The 19313-nt window shown below is 45.4% G+C and overlaps 1 protein-coding gene across 2 annotated transcripts in view; it reads left to right on the plus strand.

The window, feature by feature from the left end:
* Window positions 1–2843, plus strand: part of LOC134949111 (interleukin-13 receptor subunit alpha-1-like) — a 238155-nt gene extending 235312 nt beyond the window's left edge. For both annotated transcript variants that reach the window (XM_063937501.1, XM_063937502.1), the window contains one exon: window positions 878–2843. In XM_063937501.1, coding sequence (XP_063793571.1) covers window positions 878–985 — 108 coding nt within the window. In that variant the 3' untranslated portion in view covers window positions 986–2843. The remainder of the gene's footprint in view (window positions 1–877) is intronic.
* Window positions 2844–19313: the final 16470 nt, after the last annotated feature.

The following is a 19313-nucleotide window of genomic DNA, read 5'->3' on the forward strand; positions in this document are numbered from 1 at the left end:
CACATAGGAAAGCAAAAATTATACGGTATGGCAAAAAAAAAAAAAAAATCATCCCACGGTGTTTAAGTCTTTAGTTATGCTATTGGCTCGAGGAGTGACTTACCAGGGAATTCACATATTGTTTTTATAAAGTTTACATTTCAAGGTCCAACTATAAAACAACATCTGCCCATTTTCATTTTTCTAATAGGTCATTGACAATATTTACAGTATAAAATACTGTGTATCTGTGTGTGTGTGTGTGTGTGTGTGTGTGTGTGTGTGTGTGTGTGTGTGTGTGTGTGTGTGTGTGTGAATCTATCAGTAGCCCTTTGAATAATACGCCTTTCAGACTACAATAGGCGGGTTGCACCCGAGAGCCGTACACAATGCTTCCCGGGTGCGACCCACCTCAGGCCCCTTTCACACAGGCGTCCCTAGCGTGGCATATTGCCCGGTTAGTGACGTTGCCCGTCCATACAGTGTGATCGGGAAAGTGGTCGCATTGACCAAGCAACACGTTCACACCACACAGTGACCAGGGTTGAAACCGGAATATTTCCTATGGGCCCGGGTTATGCGTGCTCATGTGCAACAACCCGTGTTACAAGATGGCTGTCTGAAAGGGGTATAAGAGAGATGTGGACAAGATGCCATTTTTGGGGATTTCTGGTATAGATATATACAGTAGCTATATAGATAGATATAAAATGTGTGTGTGTGTGTGTGTGTGTGTGTGTGTGTGTGTGTGTGTGTGTGTGTGTATCAGTATTCCATTGCATAAGACAACTTGTACCTTTCACATGAATTCTTCTATAGTGTATAAGATTCCTTAGAATAAAGTTTGATGTAGTAAGATTTTGCATTTATTTCATGTATTGTGTTCATCTCCTCACAGGAATGGATAAAAACCGAGACACCAAATTTACACAACAAACCTGAGAAAGTGGAAGTCTACCCCGTCTCTCTGATGGAAATCCCATTACCTTCTGCACAAACCGACTGAGGGACGTCAGTTCTATGGGAGTTCTATGGAATCTGGACTAAAGTTGCTGTAACTTTAATAACATCTGATTGATATAGGTTTTAGTCCCGTATTTTTAATGCAGCAATCATTTATATGGTTAAACCAACCTGGTTTTGCCTTGTAAATGATCGCCGCTTTAAAATTACAGTATGTGCACATATTCCCGCACATATAGCAGGCTATTACATAAACCCGGATACTTTGCTCTTCTATCAGAGAAGATCATTATTTTCATTCACTTTGCACCTTAATTTGGAAGCATAAGGACAAACAGCGCTCACCAGGGGAAATTACCTGAGAAAGCTGAAGAGGAGTTTCTGTTTATTAATTTGTTCCTGTGTCCCCTACGGTTATGCACTACATCGTTATAGTAAATGTAACCACACTGTGACTGACAGAGAAAATGTGTCTGACCTGCTCAACATTGTGCTCCAAGCAGTACTGGACTAGGACTGAGAAGCAGCTCTGACATATAACACACACGCGGCCCACGTTTTGTGTTTACATCTGAAACAGTCTAATGCAGTGGTTCCCAAACTTTTTAAAATCACGACGGCCTAGAGTATCAGAATTTTTTTTTCACGGCACCCGTAGACCAAAAGTCAAAACTCAGGGGAATAAAGGTCTACAGAAAATGTCTACAGAGAATATAATATATTTATTTGTTGTTTTCCTATTTCTGAGACCTCAGCAAAACGTGAATATTTCAGCCACAGTGAGCCCAGCATCTGTGCAATGCTCATTTCATCTGCGTCACTGTCCAGAATGTTTTCCTGAGCTGTAACTATAATAAGGAAGCTGTCTATGGAATATGCTGGACCGAACTCTGGGTTTTACTAGAGATTTTTACTTGTCTCAATGTCCCACCCATTTCATTTTCTAAGTTTGTCTACTATGGGCCTGATTCAAGCTTGTATGCTAACCCGATGGTTACCGTACATGTCTGATGGTGGGGACACTGCGCATGTGCAGACTTGCGCAATACGGTCACCAATATCCGCCTGCACCCGGAGCAGAGGAGCTAGGGATAGTAGCTGGTGTCCTCCATAGATATAACATTTATTATTTATTTATTAATCGTTTCATATATAGCGCAGCATATTCCGTTGCGCTTTACAATTAGAACAACAGTAATAGAACAAAACTGGGTAAAAACAGACAGACATAGAGGTAGGAAGGCCCTGCTCACAAGCTTGAATATTGCTCATGCAGACCTGAAGAAACACGCATATAGGGCTTATTCAGAGTTGGTCGCAGATTTTGCTATTATAGCAAAATCTGCGACCACTAAAATTGCATGCTTAGGGCCACCCAGCACAGGACAATGCCGCCCAGCATGTGTGGTGCTGCCCTACAATGAGATCGCAATTTGATTGCGATCGCATCGCAAAAAACTCAAATAGAAGTTGACCCCTTCCTACGCAGCCTGGCTACATAGTCAGACGCACCACCGCCATGTGTTCGATCTCAGGAAATGCAGGCAACGTCATCGACCGGCCCCAAAAACGTCTGTGACATGCCTGTGTCCATTCCCTCTCAACGCCGCGTTGCCTTTCCCGGATGCCTGCCGCTTGTCAATCATGATGCGATCACATCCTTCTGGGATGCAATCGCATTTTGATTGGTCACACACGCGCACTGCGGCCGCAGTGTTCCAAAAATTGCAAACGGGCGATTTTGGAACACTGCGTCCACCCCTGAATAGCCCCCATAGGCCTGTTATAGGGAGGGACAAATACACACATGATGATGATGACTTGTCGAACACTTGGCAGTTATATGTACCATAGATGATTTGATTCTTCTCTAAATCCGAATATAAAAATTATTAATTGTATTACTTGAGTTGTGTTGTGTTTTATTCTTACATTATTGGATTGGGTATGGGTCGTTGGATAGACACAACTTAGGTCGACAGTCATTAGGTCAACCATGGAAGGTCGACATGCATTAAGTCGACAGGGACAATAGGTCAACATGTACTAGGTCGACAGGTCAAAAAGTCGACATGTTTTTTTTATTTTTATTTTTACTGTTTTTGACGTTGTTATCTTTGATAAGTAACGGGGAACCCCAATTGGTACACCGTGTCCCCTCGCATGCTTCGGGCAAGACGCTTTGCTGTGCTCGGCACAGGTTACCATTTCAATCGTAGTCCACATGGATCGTTAAGTATGACAAAATCCAATAAATGAAGAATTTTTTTTTAAAAAACCTCATGTCGACCTTTTGACCCGTCGACCTAATGACCATGTCGACCTAATGACCATGTCGACCTAACGACCATGTCGACCTAATGCATGTCGCCCTTCAGTGGTCAACCTAATGACTGTCGACCTAACAACCGTATCCCATTGGATTATTGGTATCCTAATTAAGTGCTACTTAATTCACGTGGCGTAGCTGGCAGGATTCCATCTAGTGTAATGTGATACACAGACATTGTTCTTAACATTTTTATTTTTAGATTGTGAACTATTATTGTGTGTGATTAGATAAATCATTGACAAAGAGTAAGTGGGGGAAAAGGGAGGGAATAGTCAGATGAGTGATATCCCTGAGTGGATCAAAGAGGGTCCTGGGTGTCCTCTGTTAAAGAATTGTGTAAATATGAACAAACTATAAACATGCAGGGGTGTAGCGAGGGTGGCTCCGGTGGAGCCCGAGCTCCAGGTGCCAAATAAGTTAGAGGGCGCACTGCCGCCCACCACTCCCTCCGCGGACTACTGTACTGGCAGCTGCAGAGCAGGAGGAAAAGAAGCAGAGGGCCGCACACTGAATCTGACTCGGAGACTAGGGCCCAGATTGATCAAGCCTTGGAGAGTGATAATAAATTGAACAGTGAAAAAAGTACCAATCAGCTCCTAACTGTCATTTTTCAAATACAGCCTGTAACATGGCAGTTAGGAGCTGATTGGTTGGTACTTTATCACCGTGCAATTTATTACTTTCCAAGGCTTGATAAATCTGGGTCTAGGTATGGAATAGGACAGGCCAGAGGCGACAGCAGGAGATATTGAAAGCTGGCACATGCATCAGCTCTGCCCGCCCTCTTTATATATCTCACTGTCTGCTTGTAGCTGTGCAGCTGGGTTACTTCTGTACTGCAGCACCACTCTCTGCCCTGCTTGCTGCAGCACCTCTCTCTTTGCAGCAGCTGCTGCAGCACCTCTTTCTGTACCCAAAACTTTTGCCATGATCTCCACAAGGTCTAGAACCAGCCCGATCACTAATTTAGGATTTAATATATTGTTTCTTTTCTATTGTAACATGCCACCACATGTTGGCTAGCCCCCCCCCCCCCATTCAGTACAGGGAAGGGGGGCGCCAAAACATTTGCTTGCTCCGGGCAATATGGCGCCTCGCTACACCTCTGTAAACATGAATACTGCCCACCGACAATTGGTTGATTTAAATGTAAGTAAATTGCCTCATGTAGAACAAAGTGGCACTTGCTAGGCAGGATGGATATGTTTATAGGAATTCCAGGGCAAACATATCATAAAGAGAAACTGGAATCAGAGCTGTGGACGGCTCCGAATGAGACTTTTGTTTTAAAATAACTCATAATTGCCAATGAAGAATATCAAAATCAGAATGAAGATAAATGTGCACAAAAAGGAATAAAATGAAAGGAATTCCTTATGAATCAGTAAAACATCTGGTGACCATGCTGAGGGAGGAAGTGTCCCATTGGAAGCCTCATTGCACGTTTAAATCTCTTAAATATATTTATTTTCTGTTCCTTGTAAACTAAAGCCCAAGAGACACTTTCTCTTCGTTCCGTTCCGGGAAGATTCTGGATCCTCACAATCTTTTAATGGTAACTGAAGTTACCAGGAAATAAACATCTGCCTCAGCTATTGGAGGAGGTACAGATTCCCCATTGCAGTATACTAATGAGAATATGATATTGATATGTGTATTTGTTAAACAAATATACATAAACAAATATAAACAAATCTTGTTTACATTATAGTTTGTTCTGTGGTACCCCCAGGACTAATGTGATACCCCAGGACTTGCAGAGTCACCATGGCCTGGATTATGCCCCGATGTAGGGGGTATGGACACCAGCCAGTGTACTAGAATGGCAGTAGTGTGCCCCTGAACAATCAGAGACATGGATACACGCTGCCTAGTTGCTTGCCCCAGCTAGAACACATACCACCCTTACGCCAGCCAAAACTGCCCCACCTGCTGTGACCCCCCCCCCCCTCACACCTGCTGTGTTGGCTGGGTAACCTCTGTCCAGCCAACACAGCAGGGTATTCACCCCCTTTATTTGTGTGCCAGCCCCCTGAACCTTTTACATTCTACTTTAGCCAGACAGGGCAAGGCGAGTGGCCTGGCATAAGACGGAGTAACCATCAGTGAGAGGAAATGCCAATCCACATAAATCCCTTTTGTCACACTAGTACCATTTATTTCATGCTAAAAAGAAAGTGAACTGCAGCAGGCACAGTGACTACAGTGTAAGGGTGAGCTAGAGTCATTGCAGAACAACAGTTTATTACCCAGCTAAACAGCAGCACTTGACGAAGGCTGATAGGATACCACCATCTAGTGTTCAAAGGTAGAACTGCATTTCTGACTATTGTTGGCAAACTCATGTAGTATGCCCCTGCAAGGATAGAGCTGAACTTTAAGGCAAAAGGACATAAGTGATTAACTGACTTTCCGCTTCATGGACTGAATCATCCTAGGGTCTCCCAACTAGGGCAGGACCTTTCCCTTTCCATGGAGACCCGTCTCTAGGAAGCTAGTATATATATATGCTAGAATACACTAACGAGGTTGTTTCTAGAGAACCAAAAAATGACTGTTTTGCGCTAAAATACTAAATGGTGCATATATGAATGAAAACTCCTGTATAATATATAACCATCTGATTCATTTATTCAATAAAAAAAAATATATATATAAAAATTTGGGTAACGTTCTGCTTTTACTATATAGAATTCATGTGTACAAGTCATCAAATACTTTTCCTAAGTGCTATAACAATGGAAAACACCTAAAATATATTTTACCACATGTAGTATGAATACTTATGCACACTCTAGATAGTATCCAATCTTAAGTATACAACTTTCATAAACAAGTACAATTTAACTTTAAAATGTTATTCATATAGATATTGTAGAAACAACTGTGTTTAAAGATGCTGTCCCAAATTGTGGTTACCACTCATATGTGGTATGCACACAGCTTATTGTTCCATGATATACACTGCTCAAAAAAATAAAGGGAACACTAAAATAACACATCCTAGATCTAAATGAATGAAATATTCTTATTAAATACTTTGTTCTTTACATAGTTGAATGTGCTGACAACAAAATCACACAAAAATTATCAATGGAAATCAAATTTATTAACCCATGGAGGTCTGGATTTGGAGTCACACGCAAAATTAAAGTGGAAAAACACACTACAGGCTGATCCAACTTTGATGTAATGTCATTAAAACAAGTCAAAATGAGGCTCAGTGGTGTGTGTGGCCTCCACGTGCCTGTATGACCTCCCTACAACCCACACAAGTGGCTCAGGTAGTGCAGCTCATCCAGGATGGCACACAGAGGCGGAACTACCGCCAGTGCAACCAGTGCGTTGCACTGGGGCCCGCCTCTGTCCAGGGGCCCAAAGCATATAATGAGTCAAACTGACTCATTACATGCCGCTGTGCGCTGCAGGCAACCGCTGCCCGCAGCACACAGCCGCCCAGAGAGGAGAGGAGCAGCGGTACGGGGTAAGGAGGAGGAGGGAGCCGCAGCAGCGCTTTGTTACTGGTGGAGGCGCTGCTGCTGCTGTCCCTCTGCTTCACTATAGGCTGTCTTCCGAGAACAGCCTATAGTGAAGCAGAGGGGCAGCAGCGCCTCCACCAATAACACAGCGCTGCTGCGGCTCCCTCCTCCACCTCCCTCCTCCTCCTTCTCTCCTGGCCGGGAATCGTCTGACGCTGCACCGAGGAGCCTGAGCCAGCGGCGAGGGTAAGTATAATTCTTCTTTCTTTCTTTCTTTCTTTTCTTTCTACAAAAAAGGGGGACTGTCTGCCGCAATGTATAAAAAGGGGGACTGCCTGCCGCAATGTGTAAAAAGGGGGAATCTGCCTGCTGCAATGTGTAAAAAGGGGGAATCTGCCTGACGCAATGTGTAAAAAGGGGAAATCTGCCTGCCGCAATGTGTAAAAACGGGGAATCTGCTTGCCGCAATGTGTAAAAAGGGGGAATCTGCTTGCCGCAATGTGTAAAAAGGGGGAATCTGCTTGCCGCAATGTGTAAAAAGGGGGAATCTGCCTGCCGTAATGTGTAAAAAGGGGGATGCTGTCTGCCGTAATGTGTAACAAGGGCACGCTGTCTGCCGTAATGTGTAACAAGGGCACGCTGTCTGCCGTAATGTGTAACAAGGGCACGCTGTCTGCTGTAATGTGTAAAAAGGGGACGCTGTCTGCCATTATGTGTAACAAGGGCACGCTATCTGCCGTAATGTGTAACAAGGGCACGCTATCTGCCGTAATGTGTAACAAGGGCACGCTGTCTGCCGTAATGTGTAACAAGGGCACGCTGTCTGCCGTAATGTGTAACAAGGGCACGCTGTCTGCCGTAATCTGTAAAAAGGGGACGCTGTCTGCCATTATGTGTAACAAGGGCACGCTGTCTGCCGTAATGTGTAACAAGGGCACGCTGTCTGCCGTAATGTGTAACAAGGGCACGCTGTCTGCCGTAATGTGTAAAAAGGGGACGCTGTCTGCCATTATGTGTAAAAAGGGCACGCTGTCTGCCGTTATGTGTAAAAAGGGTACGCTGTCTGCCGCTATGTTTAACAAGGGCACGCTGTCTGCCGTTATTTGTAAAAAGTGTACGCTGTCTGCCGCTATGTGTAACAAGGGCACGCTGTCTGCCGTTATGTGTAAAAAGGGGACGCTGTCTGCCGTTATGTGTAAAAAGTGCACGCTGTCTGCCGTTATGTGTAAAAAGTGCACGCTGTCTGCCATTATGTGTAAAAAGGGCATGCTGTCTGCTGCTATGTGTTAAAAGGGCACGCTGTCTGCCGTTATGTGTAAAAAAGGGGGACACTGTCTGCCGTAATGTGTAAAAAGGGGACGCTGTCTGCCGTAATGTGTAAAAAGAGGAATCTGTCCGCCGTAAGGTGTAAAAGGGTCTGTACCCGGTGTAGTGGTGCTACTGTGCGGCGTAATTTCAATAATGGAGACTACTGTGCACCGTTTTATGAATTGGTATTATTTTGTGGCCACACCCCTTCCCCACGCCACTATGTATTTTTGCGCGTGCCTACGGCGCGCACTGCCCCTGTTTTGCATGCAGGGGTGGGGCTCCGATGCCGTTTCTTGCACACAGTGCTAAAATGTCTAGTTACGGCACTGTTGCTAGGTATCCACTTCCCTGAGCAGGTCCCCCTCACCAGATCCTCTCCAGGGGGGAGAGGGTGGACTTGGATGGGATGGGGGGGGGGCCTAAGCCATTTTGTCGCACATGGGCCCACCGCTCGCTAGTTCCGCCACTGATGGCACATCAATGCGAGCTGTGGCAAGAAGGTTTGCTGTGTCTGTCAGCGTAGTGTCCAGAGCATGGAGGCGCTACCAGGAGACAGGCCAGTACATCAGGAGACGTGGAGGAGGCCGTAGGAGGGCAACAACCCAGCAGCAGGACCGCTACCTCCGCCTTTGTGCAAGGAGAAACAGGAGGAGCACTGCCAGAGCCCTGCAAAATGACCTCCAGCAAGCCACAAATGTGCATGTGTCTACTCAAACGATCAGAAACAGACTCCATGAGGGTGGTATGAGGGCACGACGTTCACAGGTGGGGGTTGTGCTTACAGCCCAACACCGTGCAGGACGTTTGGCATTTGCCAGAGAACACCAAGATTGGCAAATTCGCCACTGGCGCCTTGTGCTCTTCACAGATGAAAGCAGGTTCTCACTGAGCACGTGACAGACGTGACAGAGTCTGCAGACGCCAAGGAGAACGTTCTGCTGCCTGCAACATCCTCCAGCATGACCGGTTTGGCAGTGGGTCAGTAATGGTGTGGGGTGGCATTTCTTTGGGGGGCCGCACAGCCCTCCATGTGCTCACCAGAGGTAGCCTGACTGCCATTAGGTACCGAGATGAGATCCTCAGACCCCTTGTGAGACCATATGCTGGTGCGGTTGGCCCTGGGTTCCTCCTAATGCAAGACAATGCTAGACCTGATGTGGCTGGAGTGTGTTAGCAGTTCCTGCAAGACGAAGGCATTGATGCTATGGACTGGCCCGCCCGTTGCCCAGACCTGAATCCAATTGAGCACATCTGGGACATCATGTCTCGCTCCATCCACCAACGCCACGTTGCACCACAGACTGTCCAGGAGTTGGCGGATGCTTTAGTCCAGGTTTGGGAGGAGATCCCTCGGGAGACCATCCGCCACCTCATCAGGAGCATGCCCAGGCATTGTAGGGAGGTCATACAGGCACGTGGAGGCCACACACACTACTGAGCCTCATTTTGACTTGTTTTAAGGACATTACATCAAAGTTGGATCAGCCTGTAGTGTGTTTTTCCACTTTAATTTTGAGTGTGGCTCCAAATCCAGACCTCCATGGGTTAATAAATTTGATTTCCATTGATCATTTTTGTGTGATTTTGTTGTCAGCACATTCAACTATGTAAAGAACAAAGTATTCAATAAGAATATTTCATTCATTCAGATCTAGGATGTGTTATTTTAGTGTTCCCTTTATTTTTTTGAGCAGTGTATATGTTTCTTAAAATGGTATGAAACTTTTGCACACTCATATGCTTTTCAGTTTTAAGGTGCAGTGTCTTGTATATACAAGCAGTGGCACTAAGTATGGTGTCCCACGTTATGTGCAAACGATCCTGAGAGCACTTGTCCCGTAATGTGATTGCTGCTTATGTGCCGTGTATGGCAGCTTACCACTGCAGCCCAACTGGCTGTTTTGCGGGATATTGCAACGGTGTGTGGTGCTGTTTCTCACCCGTCTACGTCCGCTCAACAGAGCACGGGAAGCTGGAGCCGCTTGCATACGGACGGCTGTGCAGATCTGACTCTCCCAGTCAGTTGGTTGGCAGCGTCCTCGTTGCAGAAGACCCAGCCGGCGGTTTCTGATTTAAGGAGTCACGTTTGGCCGTCCTTGGTTCCCAGCTTATGGACCAGATCACCATCACCATCAGTTGTAGAAATTTGTAGAATGATCAGCAATCCCCCCCGCATCCAGCGGGCCACTGTACTGGCAGCCACAGAGCAGGAGGAGGAGAAGCAGAGGGGGCGCACACTGACTAGGTCTCGGAGATAAGGTAGGGAACAGGGCAGGCCAGTAGCTACAGGAGAAGACACTGACAGCCGGCACATGCTGGAGCTCTGACAGCTCTCTTTATGTGTCTCACTGTCTGCTTGTAGCTGTGCAGCAGGGGTGGTATTCATGTGACCGGCAGTCGGGAGACCGACAGTCACATGACCTCCTCCACCATCCCGACCCCTCGCTATCCCGATGGTCGGCATGCCAACCAACAGGGACTATTTCCACTCGTGGGTGTCCACGACACCCATAGAGTGGGAATAGAACCGAGCCCGCAAGGGGCTTGCTGCACTTGCCACTCCCCGCCGGAATCCCGGCGTCGGTATGCTGCTGGGATCCCGGCGTCGGTAAGCTGACCGCCGGTCTCCTGACCGCCGGTCAGCCATACTACACCCGTGCAGCAGGGTTACTTCTGTCCTGCAGCACCACTCTCTGCCCCGCTGCTGCAGCACCTCACTCTTTCCTGGAAGCTGCAGCACATGTCTCTACTTCAGATGCTGCAGCAGCTCTCTCTGACCTAGCTGCTGCTGCACTTCTTTCTGTCCTGGCTTCTGCAGAACCTCTCTCTGCCCTGGCTGCTGTAGCACCTCTCTCTGCCCCGGCTGCTGCAGCAGCACTTCTCTACATTGATGCTGCAGCAGCACCTCTTTCTGCCCCAGCTGCTGCAGTACCTCTCTCTTCCTCGGCTGCTGCAGCACTTCTCTCTACATTGACGCTGCAGCACCTCTCTCTGCCCCTAAGGCTGCTGCAGCACCTCTTTCTGCCCCTCAGGCTGCTAAGGCACACCTCCCTGTGCCCCTCAGGCAATTCTAGGACATTATTTTCATTGAAGCATAGTTAGATTATCAGGTCTGGGATGGCAGTTCTAGGGGGTATCCGTTCACATGGTCGACCATGTTATGGTCGACAGTCATTAGGTCGACCACTATTGGTCGACATTGACATGGTCGACATGGGCGCATGGTCGACACATGAAAATGGTCGACACATGAAAGGTCGACACATGAAAAGGTCGACATGAGTTTTTTAACTTTTTTTTCTTTTGGGGAACTTTTCCATACTTTACGATCCACATGGACTACGATTGGAACGGTAATCTGAGCCGAGCGAAGTGGTAGCGGAGTGAAGGCACCATGCCCGAAGCATGGCGAGCGAAGCGAGCAATGCGAGGGAACGCGGTGCACTAATTGGGGTTCCCAGTCACTTTACGCAAAAAACGACACCAAAAAAGTTTAAAAACTCATGTCGACCTTTTCATGTGTCGACCTTTCATGTTTCGACCATTTTCATGTGTCGACCATGTGTCCATGTCGACCATGTCAATGTCGACCAATAGTGGTCGACCTAATGACTGTCGACCATGACATGGTCGACCATTCATACCGGAACCGTTCTAGGGTATTGTTTTCATTGATGCATTGGGGGATTATCAAATCAGGGGGTGCATTTGTGGTGTATTATTTTCACTGAGAGTTTGGGACATTTCAGGTCTGTGGTGGGGGGAGTCACATTTGGGGCTTTATTTCCATTGAGGAATTAGGGGTTGTGAGGTCAGGTCATTTGGGGCATATATAGTGTTTTAAATTTATTTTAATTATACAAGTGAATAGTTAAATACAGCTACTTCCACAGCATCTCTACCATAGTGCAACGTGTATAAGGGGTTCTACTGTGTGGTGTAATGTGTATAAGGGGTACTACTGTGTGGTGTAATGTGAATAACGGACACTACTGTGTGGTGTATTGTGAATTGGTACCATTCTCTGCATACGCACCTTTCCAATGAATACATTATTTATTACATAGTAACTTAGTAATTGAGGTTGAAAAGAGGCAATTTGCCCATCGTGTTCAACCTGTATTGAGTTGTGATGAATCTACATACCCGCTGAGTAATGTTTTATGACTAGTTGACTACTAGAACTCGTATAACCCCCGGATTAACCATGTTGATATTTTAAATATTATAACCTTTGATATAATTTTCATTCAGAAATGTATCCATTCCTTTTTTAAATCCATTTACAGAGTCCGCCATTACCACCTTCCCTGGCAGGGAATTCCACATCCTAATTGCCCTAACAGTGAAGAACCCTTTCCACCGTCGCGTTCGGAACTTTCTCTCCTCCAGCCTCAGCGAGTGCCCATGTGTCCTAAACTGTGTTCTTTTAATAAATAATTCCTCTGATAACTCTTTGTGATGTCACTTTACATATTTGAAGATATTAATAATATCCCCTCTTAGACACCTCTTTTCTAGTGTATACATATTCAACCTATTAAGCCTTTCCTCATAATCCAGTCCCTCTAGGCCTTTAATCAATTTAGTAGCTCGCCTTTGAACCCTGTCGAGTTCACCAATATCTTTTTTATACAGTGGTGCCCAAAACTGTACACAATATTCCAGGTGCGGACGTACCAATGCTTTATACAGCAGCAGGATTACATCCGAGTCCCTTGACTCAATTCCCCGTTTTATGCATGCTAGCACCTTACTTGCCTTCTTTACTGCGCTTTGACATTGTGTATGGTTATTAAGCCTATTATCAATGAGTACCCCCAAATCTTTTTCCAAATCTGTTTTACCTAGTCGTTCCCCATTTGGTATGTAGGCTGCAAGTTTGTTTTTAGTCCCGAAATGCGTCTGTATTGAACCTCATTTTCCATTTAGACGCCCAGAGTTCCAATTTAGATAGATCATTCTGCAAGGACTCCATATCCAATTCCGAGTTAATTACCTTACACAGTTTAGTATCATCTGCAAAGATTGACACTGTCCTTTCCAGGCTTATTTCTAGGTCATTGATAAATATGTTGAACAGTAGTGGACCGAGTACGGACCCTTGTGGTATTCCGCTGACTACTGGGGACCAGGTTGAGGACTTCCCGTTGACCACTACTCGCTGTACCCTGCTATCCAACCAGTTGCTTATCCATGTGCAAATAGTTATTCCTAGGCCAAGCTCCTTTAATTTGATGATCAGTCTCCTGTGAGGCACTGTATCAAAGGCTTTTGCAAAATCTAGGAAGACTACATCCACTGCTTTTCCCTGATCAAGATTATTGCTCACTTCCTCATAGAAGCTAATTAAGTTAGTCTGACATGACCTGTCCCTCACAAACCCATGTTGGTTCTTGCTAATAATCCTATTGGTCTGTAGATACTCCTGTATGCTGTCCCTTAGAATTCCTTCCAATATTTTTCCCACTATAGACGTCAAACTAACTGGTCTGTAGTTACCCAGAAGATTTTTGGATCCCTTTTTAAATAATGGCACTACCTCAGCTATACGCCAATCCTTCGGTACCATGCCAGATCTAATTGAACTATTGAAAATCAAGTATAGGGGTCATGCTAGTTGTGAACTAAGCTCCCTAAGAACCTCGGGTGAAGTCCATCAGGACCAGGTGATTTATTAACCTTAATTTTGCTTAGTCTCTCTCGGATTACTTCTTCACTTAAACAAGTTTCTAACCATGGATCTTAACTGTCACAATTGCTATGCTCTACTCCCACCATCAGTTCTTCTCTGGTGAATACTGATAAACAAAATTGTTCAGTATTTCCGCTTTTATTTCGTCATCATTTATCAATTCTCCAATTCATCTTTTAATGGACCTATATTCTCCTTTTTTAACCTTTTACCGTTTATGTATTTAAAAAAAAATGTAGGATTGGTTTTGCTCACTATAGCAATTTGCTTTTCATTTTCCATTTTAGCTTCTCTTATTGCTTTTTGCATTTCTTATTACATTCCTTGTAATACTTGAAAGACTCTTCCTTTCCATTAGATTTAAATGCTTTGAAAGCCCGTTTTTTTTTATCCATTTCTGCCTTAACCTTCTTGTTAAGCCACATCGGCTTGAGTTTAATACTCCTGCGTTTACTGCCCATGGGAATAAATTTATGAATATTGCTATCCAGCAACCCTTTTAAAACATCCCACATATCCGAAGTATTCTTGTTATTAATCAAAATCTCCCACTCTATGTCGTTAAGTGCACATCTCAGCATACTGAAATTAGCCTTCCTAAAATTAAAAGTTTTGGTGGAACCCCTGTAGCTATGTTTCCTGAAACTGATGTCGAATGTGATCATACAGTGGTCACTGTTACCCAAGGTCTCTCCGACTTTAGTGTTTGATATAATATCCACATTATTAGTAATTACTAGATCCAAGGTAGCTTTACCCCTAGTTGGGTCCTTGACTAATTGAGACAAGTAGTCCCCCAATCCCGCTGCCGTTTCCATTTGTTGCAAGAGTTGTTCTTCCTCATGTATGCTAATATCCGGCTGTTTGTAGCACGTGCCTATGACTAGTTTTTTTGCATCAATACCCCCACTTGAGATTTCAACCCATAGTGACTCCACATTATCACCAGTTTCCTCACAGATAACCTCCTTTAAGTATAGTTCAAGTGATGGTTTAACATAAAGACATACACCCCCTCCTCTTTTGCTTGCCCTGTCCCTCCTGAAAAGAGAATACCCCTCCAAGTTTGCAACCCAGTCGTGAGAGTCATCCCACCATGTTTCCATAATACCTATAATGTCATACTCAGCCTTTGATGCTAACAATTCCAATTCCCCCATTTTACCTGCTAGACTTCTAGCGTTAGCAAGCATACATTTTAGTTTAGTGGTTCCTTTATTCGTTTGTTTTTTTAAAGATATCCTATCCTTTGCTAGTGCATCCCTTGAGTTACTGATACAGACTGTCCTTCTCGCTTCCACTCCAGCCCCACCGTACTTAGTATTGCCCACCTTACTTTACTCTTTGATCAACCCAATATTCCCGTCTAAATTTACCACCCCGACATAAGTATTTTCCCTTATGTCCCATACATCATTTTCTATAGGCTGTAAAGATGACACATAATTGTTATTAGTTAATGCTTTGACAATGCCTTTCTTGATACCCTTATTAGAACCCATGTAAATACCCTTACTGGCTGCACTTTCCCTCCCCCCTTCTCCACCCCCATTTATCTCACTACCACCATCCCTACTATTCTCACTGCATTACCCATAGTCTCTAGCTCAGGCATTCCCAACTGCGGTCCTCAAGGCACACCAACAGTGCAGGTTTTAGTGATATCCAGGCTTCAGCACAGATGGTTAAATCAAAATAACTGAGGTAATAATTAAGTCACATGTGTTCAAGCCTGGATATCACTAAAACCAGGACTATTAGTGTGCCTTGAGGACTGAGGTTGGGAAACACTGCTCTAGCTAAACCCTCCCCCCCTGGCACCTAGTTTAAAAGCTCCTCCAACCTACTAACCATCCTTCCCCCCCAGCACCGCAGCCCCTTCCTCATTCAGGTGCAATCCATCGCAAGAAAAAAGATGGCGCCTGACTGAGAAGTCTGCCCAGTGTACCAAGAACACAAACCCCTCTTTCCTACACCAGTCCCTAAGCCACACATTTTCCTCCCTGATCTCCCTCTGTCTCCCTGGGCTAGCGCAAGGCACTGGTAATATTTCGGAGAATATTACCTTAGATGTCCTTTTTTTAAGTTTCTGGCCTAAGTCCCTATAGTCTTTCTTAAGGACATCCCACCTACCATTAACTTTGTCGTTGGTGCCAACGTGCACCAAGACCGCCGGGTCTTTCCCAGCCCCTCCCAATAATCTATCTACCCGGTTCGCGATGTGCCGTAACCGAGCACCCGGGAGACAGCAGACCGTACGGCGATCATGATCCCGGTTGCAGATTGCCCTATCTGCCTTCCTGATGATAGAGTCCCCTACCACCACCATCTGCCTGGGCGCCTCTCTAACTTTCATCCCATCTGAGCCAAAGGGACCACTCCTCCGGTTGCTAGAGGGAGCAGTCTCCTCCGACTCCATCATTTCGTCGCTATCATCCACCGAATCTTCATCCAATCGTGCAAATTTGTTCAGGTTTGATAGATCCGAGATGTCGTTCCTCCCCTCTTTTTCTTCCTTCTAACAGTGACCCAACTGCCTACCTGATTATCCTCGTCTACCAGTGACCCCTGCAGCAACTCCTCCACCGTACTATCTAAACTTCGCTCGAGATTGTGAATGTCACTCAGTCGCGTAACGGTTTGCTCTAGATCAGTTACCTGGGCTTCCAGGGCAACCGTTCGCTCACATCTGGTGCATATGTATTCACCCTGGGTCGGCTGCTCCAGGTGCGCATACATCTTGCACAACACGCACTGGGTGAGACTCTCAATCACGGCCCCTCCCATCTGTTTAAAAAACTATCTCCCTTCCGAAAGAACAATAAGAAAATAAAAACTAACTAGCCAATACAATCAATGCACAATAAGTAGGTAAAAAAAAAAAACCACACACAAACTCCCTATTACCTTCCGAAAGAACAATAAGAATATAAAAAAACTAATTAGCCAATACAATCAATACACAATAAGTAGGTAATCAATACTTATCTGAGGGGACACTCTCCTGCGACACTGATACTCCTTACAGTTGCTCCAGTCTTCTGCACCTCCTTCTCACTCGGCTTCTGGCTCCAGCTTCGTCCGCAGACCTCACATACGCAGGCTGGGGCTTCAGTAGCACACACTCACTCCCAGTAGCAGCAGCCCACACACACTTTCACTCCCCTGGCAGCACTCTCTCACACTCTGCAGCAGCACTCTCACTCTTTCTTACCCCCCAGCAGCGCACCCCCAGACACTCACCCAGCAGCAGCACCCACCTTACCTCTTCCTCATAGCAGTGCCCTCACTCACAATCCCACACACGCACACTCAAGCAGCACTGAAGTCAGCCCAGCAGCCTCACACTCACATTACAGCAGCAGTGACGCCCCTGCTGGACTCTGCGCCCAGGCTGCTCCCAGATGCCGCTCACACACTCAGACCGCCCACACACACAAGGACCATAGCGGCAGCAGCAGTGATCCCCCTCTGCCTGCTCACCGCTGCCCACTCCGCTCCTCCTGCCGATCACCCACTGCCCGCTCCGCCTGGCGCCCGGCTTCCTCCTCACTTCCGCCCCGGCCCGTCAGCACTTCCTCCTCAGCACGTCCCGTTACCTGTTATTTATATAGCGCACACATATTCCGCAGCGCTTTACAGAGAATATTTCACCATTCACATCAGTCCCTGCCTCATGGGAGCTTACAATTTATATTCCTTACCACACGCACACGACAAAAATGAACCCTGTTGTGAGCCAATTATTCTACCAGTATATTTTTGTATTGTGTGAGGAAACCGGAGTACCTGGAGGAAACCTACACAAGCTCGGGGAGAAATTACAAACTCCACACAGTTAGGGTCATGGTGAGAATCAAACCCATGACCTCAGTGCTGTGCGGCAGTAATGCTAACCAATACACCATCCGTACTGACATACCACTGTATTGTTGATGCAAGCTTTCAGTATGCACTGACCCTATTTTAATCAGTATCCGGACTCCAGGTCAACAAAAAGGTCGACACACCTTAGGTCGACGCCAATTGGTCGACACACCTTAGGTCGACATGGGCAAAAGGTCGACATGAACAAGGTCGACATGGAAAAGGGTCAACATGAGTTTTTCACAATTTATTTCTTTTTTGGAACCTTTTCATACTTAACGATCCACGTGGACTACGAATGGAACGGTAATCTGTGCCGAGCGAAACGAGGCACCTTGCCCGAAGCATGGCGAGCGAAGCGAGCCATGCGAAGGGACACGGTGCACTAATTGGGGTTCCCGGTCACTCTACGAAGAAAACAACACCCAAAAAAACATAAAAAACTCATGTTGACCTTTTTCCATGTCGACCTTTTGTCCATGTTGGCCTAAGGTGTGTCGACCAATTGGCATCGGCCTAAGGTGTGTCGACCTTTTTGTTGTCGACCTGGAGTCCCAGACCCTTTTAATCATGGGGAATCATGGGGCACCCAAAGGAAACATTTGCTCTGAGCTCTACAAGGTCTAGAACCTGCCCTGTCATCAATTTAGGATTTTTAAATATTGTTTCTTTTCAAATGTAACATGCCACCACATGTGGCTGGGTTCCCAGTTCAGTACATGGGAGGGGGGGCACCAAAACATACCCTTGCTCTGGGCATCATGGCGCCTAGCTACACCTCTGTCTCTGAAAAGGAAGATTTGGGGCCTGATTATGAGTTGGGAGTAAAGCAAAACATAGCAAGTAACTGTGTACTCGGACAAACCATGCTGAAACGCAAGAAGTGCAAATAATTTTTTTTGGCACGCAGGGTAAATACTGGCTGCCCAGCAATTTAGATTTGAGTTTGGACTTGCCCCTCTCAAATCTAAATCACTGCACATTTTAAATCTGCTCCACCTGCAGTATAACATGTTTTTGCCAAGGTGAACATATACAGTACTTGTCTTGCCTATTTTTCACGCTGCCAAATAAGTAGAAGACCCAAAGCTGTGCAAACATATTGTTTTCAAGGGATTTAGGGCATGGATATCTTCAGATGTGCGCAGTGAAACCAACAAATTACAAGGCGGTACTGAAAAGGTCACAAACAACATAGGCATAGCAAACACTGTACTGTAAGATAAATGCTCACGTCACTAACCCTATCATCAATGGTCTATCGATGAATACAATTATAAATATGTCAGGGAACATAAAATGATTAGAAACGAAGATGAAATGAGGCAGATAGTATAGCAGTTAAGATTTATGTTACATTTTTTAGGTTCATAGATTTTGGTGTCTTTACTGATTTGGGGATTTTTATTTGTGTCTTCTAATAACTTGTGATAAATCTATGCAATGAAAACAATCATGTTTAGGTCAATAAATACAAAAACCATAATCACTTTAAACATAAATTAAGCATGTCTAGTCACTATTTTATTTCCACCAGTATAAAGACACCAAACATCTTCTGTATAGTATAGAATTGCAGTTTGACATTTGTGGCTTGTCCTCACCATTGCAATTTGAGGGTTGCCAATCGTTTAGAGATCCAATGTTTGAGTTTGTTATTCATGTTAAGTGATAAAAGTACTACACA

This window comes from Pseudophryne corroboree, chromosome 8 (assembly GCF_028390025.1).
Source record: "Pseudophryne corroboree isolate aPseCor3 chromosome 8, aPseCor3.hap2, whole genome shotgun sequence".
Taxonomy (NCBI): Eukaryota; Metazoa; Chordata; class Amphibia; order Anura; family Myobatrachidae; genus Pseudophryne; species Pseudophryne corroboree.